This window comes from Vanacampus margaritifer, chromosome 12 (assembly GCF_051991255.1).
Source record: "Vanacampus margaritifer isolate UIUO_Vmar chromosome 12, RoL_Vmar_1.0, whole genome shotgun sequence".
Lineage (NCBI taxonomy): Eukaryota > Metazoa > Chordata > Actinopteri > Syngnathiformes > Syngnathidae > Vanacampus > Vanacampus margaritifer.
The window spans coordinates 5,356,584-5,367,386 of record NC_135443.1 but is presented as its reverse complement, the minus strand read 5'-3'; the positions used below and the strand labels follow the sequence as shown (position 1 = coordinate 5,367,386).

Below are 10,803 nucleotides of genomic sequence, written 5' to 3'. Positions count from 1 at the left end.
TTATTCTATATTTTATCACAGAGGCAGGAAATATTGATCATGTTTATTTTGGATCTTATTAGACTGAATAAAGTGCATGGGGAGTATGTTATTATAATCGGATCACTAGGAGGGTGAATATTGAAAAACACATGTTCCGTCACATAAAGTGTGTGAGTCTGGAAAGAATTCAGCCAAAAAATAAATAAAAATGATTTGATTACATTGGCATCACGCCGGATTTGGCCCCAGCGCCGCCACATCTGTCGAGGCTGCTTTTCCACACTCGGCGGATCATAACTCCTCACCGATTAGCTTTCAACTTGCAAATCAAGTCTTTGATGTGGTTCTGTGTTCACAACTGTAATGCGATGAACGATAGCAGAACAAGCTCGAAGTGAGGGTCCAATCACTTGTTCCATATCTCTTCTTGTCTGCTTTTTCTCACTATCGCATATAAATCCAAGCAGACGGCGTTAGTGCAGATATGTAAATGTGTCTTTGTGGACGTCAGATAACCGCATACGCTGTTTGTGCTTGTATACAGCGCGGCTGTTTTATTGCCAAATCACCCCCCGCCCCTGTTTTCCTGAGTCATCCATTAAAAGACAAGTCCATTTGCTCTACAACAACAACATTATCTCCACGAACTAAGTATGGTATTACGGCGAGAGGCCGCCGTGCCGCTGAGAATAGAATTTGCTTGTGAAGCCATGGATCAAGATGGCCGTTTGTCTTGGCCCCAGCATCCTTAAGGAGGGGGCCGAGAGAGAGGGGGGTTCCTCTATTAGTGTTAAGCGTGTTGATGCGAGAGAGAGAAAAGAAAAGAAAGTGTGTCATGTCCTTCGTAAACATAGCTGAGTGAGACGTGTGTGGACATGCAACATGGAAGTAATCAGTAGTGGTACGGTACCTCAGTCGTTGTTGTACTTCACTACAGCCACCAGATGGCACTGTGGGAGGAAAAGCTTGTTACGCGTGACGTTATTAAATGCGAAAGACAGTGGAGCGGACAACAAGGCAAATAAAAAACTGACAGCATGACGGGAGGAAAACGACAATGAATCGACACAGATAAAGGGGAGACAAGAGACTAAATACACACACACTAATTGACACAACTAGATACACTTGGGCAGGATACAAGTGGCAGAGGGTGCTGATTGGTTGACACATGAGGAAACACACGCACACTAATTGACACAACTAGATACACTTGGGCAGGATACAAGTGGCAGAGGGTGCTGATTGGTTGACACATGAGGAAGGGCAGGCAAACACAGGTGGACATGACAATGCTTGACGAGACTAGGGAGGAAGACGAGGACAACATAAAACACAGATCATGACTGAAACTTAGCTTAAATAAACTCAAACAAAACCCAAAACGTAACAGAAGGAAATGGAACTAAACAAGACCCAACCAAAACCATGACACATACAGGACGGACCAAATGCCAAAGCTTCTTAGAAGCAGACAAGCTGGGAAATGAAAGCGTCCCTCAGCATTATGTGATGACGTCAGCTTCGAAAGTCAAGCAAGAGAAGGAGGAAGAGGAGGCCCGACCGGTAGTAATGTGTGGGAGGTGCAGCACTCTTTGGGGAGGGAGAGCTGCAAATTCTCCAGCGGGCAAAGGCAAAAAGGAGACAGCTCTGCATAAATAACCTCACCCAAAAAAAAAAGAAGATATTTTCATTCCTTTCCGTGGCCATTCAGGCTAACGTCCATTTATCAACAGCTGAGGTCAATTTGGTCGAATCATTCTTGCCTCTCTCACTGTGGGAATATTCCGCATACATGAGGGAAGCTGAAGTTTGCATGCTCTTTCTCTCACATTCCAACATGCGAGGCCCGTGCAGACTAAATTGTCCAGCGGTGTGAATGCGTCATCAGGTTGGACCACGCTGTTCTCACCACCTCAGATGGGATCGACACCAGCTCAAGCGCCCCTTATCTTATTCTTAATAAGCGCTGTAAAAATATATATATAAATAGATAAAAATATATATATTTGAAGATAAACATGTTTGCCTCACAGATCTCGTTAAAGTGCATAAAAACAACACTTTAACATCCACCTAAAACAAAACATAAAAACAAAACGAGTTAAATCTCAACAAACTTAAACACGTCATCAAGTTTCCTGGCGTGTTTGCTCCTGTTGCTAAGCCACCGTCTTTGGCCCCACACCCACGCACTTTCTATTTTACCATACAAACATGACTTCAGATGTGCCAGCTGAATTGCCAGAAGCAACATTTCAATAACTAGAAATAAAATACAGACAACAAACAGTGGTTTACCTGACCTGCTGCGACTCAATGTGTCCACTTGCTGGCTACTTGTGGAACTGCCATGACGTCATTCTCTCAATTCCAACTCCGGAATGACTTCACGGAGAAAACGACATTTAAAAATATTGCACAATATTTACCTAACAAACATGTTTCACGTTTTGTAAGTATTGATGACAAATGTTCTTTTAGTAAATTTGCCCCGGGAAGGATATTGAAAATTATTATGTGTGTGAAACAAAACACAAGATTATATTGGATGGTAAAAAAAACTAAATATTTTTACCCTTTTTTTTTTCTAAGAACAAAAAAATGTCCACGTTGGTTAATTTGTGTGTTTTATTATTAAAATTATATATTCATAAATGTAAATTTCTAAACTTGAAACCTTTATTTAAATTATTTTTGATTGAAATGGACTATTTTAAGTCTCTTGAATTTGTAATGAATAAGAAATGTTATTTGATAATTAATATCCATGCAGGGTTATTAAAAAAAACAAAAACTCTTGAAAGTTATTTTTTTCACTGTGTCTCTTTTTTTATTTAATTTTATTATGTGATTCATGTAAATTAGATTGTCTGATATTTGTATTCTTCTTCTATGTTCAATAAATGTTTTTAAAAAAAAGACTTCACGGAGAATCTGACACTATATAGTAAAATCTTTTTATTCAAGGGTGTCCCATGAAGATTCCTTTATCATATCTTACAAACATGGTATATGCACAAAATGGGACAAACGGTGTGTACAGCTGAACATACATACAGGATCATTAAAAAAAAAAAAGAAGAAGAAAAAATAAAACAGTTTGATTGGCAAACCAAAGAGACAAATGTCTTCTTTGCCGTTCATCAAACATTATTACAGTCCAATTTGGACAATTAGTTCAACCTAATCACTACATGGCTGCACATGAGGAACATGTTGCTGTGCTCTTGTGGAAAATAAAGAGATGATTGGACAACGTCTATAAAAACACTGCTAAGCTTTTTGAACTGTGTGCAAAGTCACAAAAAAAAGTCCCTAACCTTTCTCCCTTTGAAATGCTCGACAGAGGAAGAGAAACCTAGAACAACGGTTTTGAACTTGAAATTAAAATGTCATGTTTTCAGCCTGTGACTATTTTTCAACATTCATGGAAAATGACGCCATTCCTTTTCACGCATGGATTGTTTTGTCAGTATTTTTGGGGGAAGACCGGTGAAGAAACGATACATCGTCTCCAAATGTGAAATGTGCAGGACAGGTGTGGGGGAACTATACCACTCACCAAAAATCAGGGAAAAGTGTCTGTTGATGCAATTTCAGGATGAACCTAAAAATCCAAAGATCCCTAACTTTTCGTGAGTATTTTCTCGGAGATGCTCCTCTGTCATTTTCCCAGCCATGTAAGCACATTCAGTCACGCCTTAAACTACCGTTTCACTCTGTAAACTATTTCAACACCCGACTAGGACCTTCAATGAACATTCTCTAACCAGGAAGTGAAGCTTATCGAGGGGTACACGCAGACCGATTCTTAGGCCAAATTTGAGCATGGCATGAGGAAGGTCTGATATCGGAAATATGATTCTGACTTTGGTGATTGTTGACCATGTTTAAGGAAATCGTGAATCAGATATCTTTGAGGTTCACGTACTAGAACGCTTTGTCCTACTAAACAGTAAATAATGTTGAGTACATTTTCCTCTAAACAGAGTCTATGTGCTCCCACTCTAAACAGAGTAAAACGTACACTTGGAAGAGTAAAATATTTTTTTTAATTTTTTTTTTTTTCTAAGTCACTCCACGCAGGAACAAACTCACAACCTTTTGGATATAAGCAAACAGTAGGAATGGCATAACTAAGGTCTCCCATGTTGAAGGTCATGAGTTTATTCTTCAACCCTTGAGTAACTTTTTTTCTTTTAATAAACTACCGGTTAGTTAAATTCAGTCAAAATCTCTTCTTGCAAAATTTACTTGAGTGAAAAATATTTTTTTGTTTTCTTATGTGATAGGCAAAATTCTCTCATACACACTAAAAATACTTAAAATTTGACTCTGAATTTTTTTACTCTCTTCCAAGGGTAATTTTGACTCTGTTTAGAGTTGAACCAAATAGACAGTTTAGAGTCAAATGTACTCTATTGACCTTTCACCATTTGAGCACTTATCAATACTTGAGGTCCTTGTATTAGTACGCTCTTCGTCCTCACTTGTACAATAACTACAGAGCATGTTTATTCATGAGGCAAAATGCGCGAGTAGAAAGCTACGTGCTACTAGTAACTTTTTAAAATTGTACTAGTTACTAGTAAAGCCCGCCACACGCAGACTGACGCAAGCAAAAGCAACTCAGGTATGTATGAAAATATAGTTACTGTCGGTATTACTGCATAAAAGAAAAAAAAAAAAAAGAAGAAACTAATATGACCGACTACACTTTTTAAGATTTTCAAAACCGGTAAGCGTGTACCCCGCTTTAGCGCTGCTTCACTATGAATGAAATGAAACGGACATAAAAAAAAATAAAAACATAATTAACAGTCATATTTCCTGTCATCCAATCATAAAAGGACATCATAAAGCGTCAATAAATACACAAGCGGGACATATTTCACACTAATTTGGGGAAGACCAATCTTACAGTAAAGCTGGCATTTGTTTTTAAGTTTTGTTGGGTTTTTTTTTTTTTTTTTTTTTTGGTAGTGGGATGGGAGTTTACATTCATGGGGACAAAACCAGACTCTTGGGACTGCACGGTAGCCCAAGGGAAGCAAGACACGCAGTACTTGAAGTTGTTTCACAATCAAGCAAGAAAAGGCACTGTGATATTTTCTTATAGATTCTTACAATTTCTTGAAAAAGGTAAAAATCTTTAAAAAAAAAAAAATTCTTTTGGCGGACTTTGTTTTGTTTTTCTTGAAAAATAAACATGCTTAAAAAAATAGTTATTTGCACCTTTGACTCATTTGAGCACGTTTAGATTACAAAAACGTAAATTACTTTGAGGGAAAAGAAAATGCAGGTGAGATTTTTTTAATAAAATATGGTCGCTGTCCAACAAAAAATTTGACCAAATTTATCAATCAGAAACAAAAATGTTTCTTTGTATTAAAAATTAAGAGATGGATGTTTTTTTTTTTTTATTGGACAGCTATGATTGGGAGAGGGAAAAGCAAGAAGACGTAAAGTATGACTTTGTGCTAAGGGGAAAATCTGCTCGTTAGATAAATTAAGATGAAGGAGGCTATTTTTTTTTTTAGATGCTTAAAACTCTAAAATGACACACAAAGAGAACGATATACCGATACAAATAAAGAAATATTAGATACTACCTGCAAAGACAGAGAACAAAAATACAAACAAAGGAAAGGAAATGAGAGATAAAGGGATCACCTGCTTTTAGAAGGCGGGATAGGACAGCGCTACATCAAAACAGTGCCTTCTTCCTTTTCAAAAAACAAAACAAAAAAAGAAAACAGCACTTTTGGAATTGACAGTCCTGTCTGCCGTCAAGCGTCACTGGACGTCCAGCCGGCTGTACATGACGCCACGGTTCCACTGCACGGTTCGCACCCACGGCGGCAGCTGGTAGGAGCGGGGCACGATGCCGCAGACGTTCTCCTCCAAGTACTGGAAGGGCCGGTACCACCACACCCGCGAGAAAGGGTTACTCTGCGACGTCTCTTTCAACGACTGGCCACCACGAAACACGCAAGACATGTTGCAAGTTAGTGGACAGGTACAGGTTAAGATTTGTATTAAAAAATTTTTTTACAATAATATGGTATTCTGGTTAATATTGCATTAGTGGAATATGAGTTAAGCAGAAAAATCCAGCCATTTTTATCCATCTCAAGGGGCGGCCATTTTGCCACTTGCTGTCGCCTGAAGAAGGACATCGTTGGTGCTCAGGTCTCAGGTGACAACCAATCACAGCTCAGCTTCAGAAAACAGGTGAGCTGTGATTGGTCGTTGCCTGAGCACCAATGATGTCATCTTCAGTCGACAGCAAGTGGCAGAATGGCCGCCCCCTGAGATGGATAAGATGGAACTGGTGAGGTCACCTATAACATTAACTCATTCACTGCCATTGACGGCTATAGACGTAAAAAAATCATTAGAACTATTTCTATTAGTTAAAAAAAAACAAAAAACTTTGATAACAAGAGTATGAAAACATAAAAGAAAATTATTGTACATTTAGAACGATATAAAATTTGTGATTAATCGGGAGTTAACTATTGAAGTCATGCGATTAATTACAATTACAAATTTTAATCACCTGATGCGCCTAATTTTGAATAACCTTTTCTTAAAAAATAAAAAAATATATTTAAAAAAAATGTCTAGGTATTCATACTCTTGTTAACAAAAGTGGAAAAAAATGTTAAACTAATAGAAATAGTTAAAATTAATTTTTGGCGTTTATAGCCGTGAATGGCAGTGAATGAGTTAAAGGTTGACTTCCACTTTAAGGTAGAAGCAAGCATAATATTGCCTCATGACAATTTTTTTTCAGAAATGGGACGAGAAATCCCGCCGAGTACCTGCTGGTTGGCCATCGTGTGGTACCACCAAAAGAGGCGTGTAGTGATAAAGTAGGCCACCACCACATCCACAGTGTAGTGGTCGTGCGCCAGCAGGATGCAGAAGACTCCCACGGCGCTCAAGGTCCAGCAGAACCAGTGGTACCACCAGAACCGTCTGGGGGAATCTGCACAGCAAACATGTTGTTAACAAATTTGTAGGCCAACCATGAAGTGTGAAATTCAAACTTTTATTAGCTCCCTATTTTTGAAAGTGTCTGAATGAGCTGTTCTGCACTTTTCCGCCCCTCATAACTAAAAACAAACCGCCAAAAATAATTCTCCACTTGTGAAATAATCAGCTATGGTAGGCAAAGTTGCTTTTGTACCCACAACTCGCACAGAGATGCTCTTACGCCAACAGAAATGACACTTTATAAAGCCAGTTTTTTCTTTCAACTTTTAAAAGTTAAAAAATATATATTTTAAAAATGTGTTTTTTAAATTATATTTCACTGGAAAAAAATAGTTAAAATTAGTTTGGTTCCAGAACAATTTTAAAAAGCCAAGATAGCATGAAAAGATCCCGTACTTATTTTCGCCACCAGAGGTCACTATCGCATCAGTCAGGAAATCTCCCTCAACTGGCCAGGAAGATAACAAAAATATCAGCTCATAAAAACTTGCTCAAGTCGACCTTGTTGCTCTCAAAATGCCTGCTGAGACGAGCGTTCCAAATCAAAGAGTGCCAACAGCGTTGCGCAACAGCGCAGCCTTGATATGAAACTAACATGTGGCATGTTCGCAGTTACTCAAATACGTGCAGTCAGTTTCCTGTGCGGCTCCGTTTATGACTCACTTTAGAGAAGTGTTTCTTTTTTTGACTTTCAGTCACCCATTTGAATTTCACCATTGACCATTTTTAAGCTCGAGCATCTTGACTTACACTCCTTGATGAAGAGGTATGTTAGCGTTAGCATGACCGTGTGGCCGCTGTACAGGTAATCTCCGCACATGGTGTGGGCGCCCGTGATGGAGAGGCCCCCGCCGGCAATCATCTTCATCACTCTCCTCATCTGCGCTTCCCAGTCGCCGAGAAGCTGAAAGCAGCGCAGGTGCGCGCGCACTTAATCGTAGCAACAGATATTCGGGCATGATTTTACAGACAGACGGCGAGGCTTTATTAATCCCGTAAGGTCAATTAAGGATGTAGTTAGTGTGTAATCGTACCTTCGGCGAGCATTTGAAGTGCATCCCGGGGACAGGCAGAGTGGTGATGTACATGGTGATGCACCGATACAAATACAGTGTACCCACAATGAAAAAGAAGCGCCGGCCTATGATTGATCTGGGAAAAACAAAACAAAACAATAGTTGTTTTGTTAAAATAGATATTAAAATAAAATGGCATATAGCAGTGGTTCTCAAGCATTTCAAAACAAGTCGTACCTATAGAAATTCTTAGCTATGCAATTAACATAATGATAGTAGTGGGCTTCGTAAAAAAACAAGGCAGATGTCGAGTTCCTAAAAAATGTGTGTGTTTTTTGTAATCCACTACAGTATAACATTTTGATTCATTTAAACATTAACACTGCGCTTAAGAGTGGGAAAACGAAAGGCTTCTCACGGGTACGGCGGCCATTTACATCCCCCAAAAAATTATATGCAAATGGGTTGAATTTAAATGCCACTGAATTTTACATAAACGCACAGTACTGGATTTTAATATAGGAGTTTATGCTTAATTTGAACATTCATTTCAGTGTTTTTTTTTTTTTAATTCAATGATGAGAATCGCTGCTACATATTAGGGATGTAACAATATCCAAACATCACCATGCGATAATTATCACGATATTGTGGGGAGGTTGGCGATACAAAAAAGGTCACAATATTGTTAAAAAATAAATAAAAGAAGCTCATTCTAAAAATAAAAAAAAACACACACGTTTGTACATTATAGCAATGAAAATATATAAAACTATTAATTAACTATTAAAATATATAAATACATATTGAGGCACACATATTGACTCTGTTCACAAGCATATTACGTTCCCCTTCAACTGACTATTAGCGTGGATTTTAAACATAAAAGGGCCAAAACATTCCTTGTGAAAATTAAGCTGCACTAAAAAAAAAAAAAAAAAAGATAAAAATGTTTTTTAAAAATAGCCACCAGAGGGTGCTAGAACTGCACAAATGGAAATCAACCCGACTAACAGATGTGCTGCTTTTAATATTGTGACATGACAATGACGTATATAGTGGCCGTTTTAATATCGCAATATCACGATATTACCGTTATCGTTACATCCCTGCTATATATGGTAAGTGTTAAACCAAAGGTCCATGGGTCAGACTTTTATATAACCGGTGAAAGTTTGCCAAAGCTCATCCTTTAAAAATGGCAAGAATCAAATGCCGGGTCAATCATATTCTATAATAGGTGAGGGACAAGAAATGGAACTGCCTCACATTCCAGCCACACATCTGTTCCGTACAACAAACACAGTGCAGCTCAGCTGCTGCGCTAACAGACCTCACAGCTAGTTGCCAAACTAAGCTGACGTGACATTTTAAAATTTCAAAAATAGGAACCGTTTCTTCCAATAGGTTCCTTTACTGAAACAAACCATGACCTTAAAACCAAGGTTCATTCCAAATTGTGATCACTACACCCTTAGCAATTTATATTTGTGGTTTGACAATCTTTCTAAATGAAATATTTGCACAAAATAGTACATTATTTGTATCCCTTAGCCTTTATTTCTTGGAGATCAAAGCAAAATGCAGCAAGCTCCGATGCAAACTGGCTGGAAAAAAATATGTTGAATTTCACCACAGAATACAAACAGACAACACTGGAGCATTCACGTCAGAGCTTACTGGAACTTTAACGTCACCCACACAGTAGTTTGGTCAGTGCTGCTTCATCTATAAATTGCCCTTCATCTTGAGTACCGGTACGCGTCGAAAAACTCACTGCTTCATGTTAATCTCTAAATCACTCCTCAGACTATCTCCACCCTACCTGTGTCAATTGCTGCATAGCTCATCACCTGCTTACAACAGCTAACCGGATTGTTTTGGATGGCAACTAAAACATCCTCTGCACTGGCTCTGTCTGCATTTCATGCTGATCTAGCCACAACCTGAAATGAATCGCACAAATCATTACAACTACAATACCTGCTCTGCTTTAAAGCCCTTGGTTCGAGAAAAGTGCAGATGTTTCCAAGGTTAGCAAAATTGGTTTCTTCGCTCCTCGACATGATTCACACGTGTGTGTTTTGAGCCATCTTGTAATGTTTATTATCTTATTTATTAAATGAGATGATAAACATTAAAATACTATACAAATAATTTGTATAGTCTATCTATTTGCTTGTTTTTATTTGTCATTTTAATTGTTTCATCCCCATTTTTTCCTCCCCGTCAGGACGTTTTGCCTCTTTTCAGGCCACAGTTTCAAATAAGAATTTGTTCTTAATCTGTTTTGCCTGGTTCAATAAAATAAATAAATAAAATTAGTCACTCACACCATTTTGGGACGCGTCTTGAGGGAGGTGTTTGTTTTAAGTAGATGGCATACCAGGTGATTAATTGGGGCATGGCATCTAATCTGTCTATTACAGGAATGGTAATTGTTTGAGTGAATAAATTCAGTCTGGATTCGGGGTGTTTAAAAGGGGTAGATTTCTCCCGATGCCGAACAAGCTGGGAAAAGTTTTTTCTTCTTCTGAGCGTTAGCTTGCATTAACTGCCATTAGAAATAAATGTTCTATATGAAAATAAGTGTTTCCTCTTGGAAGAATTGTCTTGCTGCCAAAACGCAAATCCAAATTTTTTTTTTAAACTACGGAAGCCGCAAAAAAATAACCTGTTAAATAAGTATTTGGTTAGAAGAAGAAAAAAACGCAAATTAAATGATGAAATCAAAAACCAAACATTGCGCTAAATTACAGATTGAATCCTGCAAAATGACCTGTTACCTCTGCGTTGTTTT

General features: G+C 38.1%; 1 protein-coding gene across 2 annotated transcripts in view; it reads right to left on the bottom strand.

Annotated features, from left to right (window-relative positions):
• Window positions 1–2,928: 2,928 nt before the first annotated feature.
• The window catches only part of sgms1a (sphingomyelin synthase 1a), a 23,138-nt gene continuing 15,263 nt past the window's right edge, over window positions 2,929–10,803 (bottom strand). For both annotated transcript variants that reach the window (XM_077582004.1, XM_077582005.1), the window contains exons 4-7: window positions 8,022–8,139; window positions 7,738–7,891; window positions 6,813–6,979; window positions 2,929–5,958 (exon numbers count right to left, since the gene is read on the bottom strand). In XM_077582004.1, the coding sequence (XP_077438130.1) occupies window positions 5,782–5,958; window positions 6,813–6,979; window positions 7,738–7,891; window positions 8,022–8,139 (616 nt within the window). In that variant the 3' untranslated portion in view covers window positions 2,929–5,781. The remainder of the gene's footprint in view (window positions 5,959–6,812; window positions 6,980–7,737; window positions 7,892–8,021; window positions 8,140–10,803) is intronic.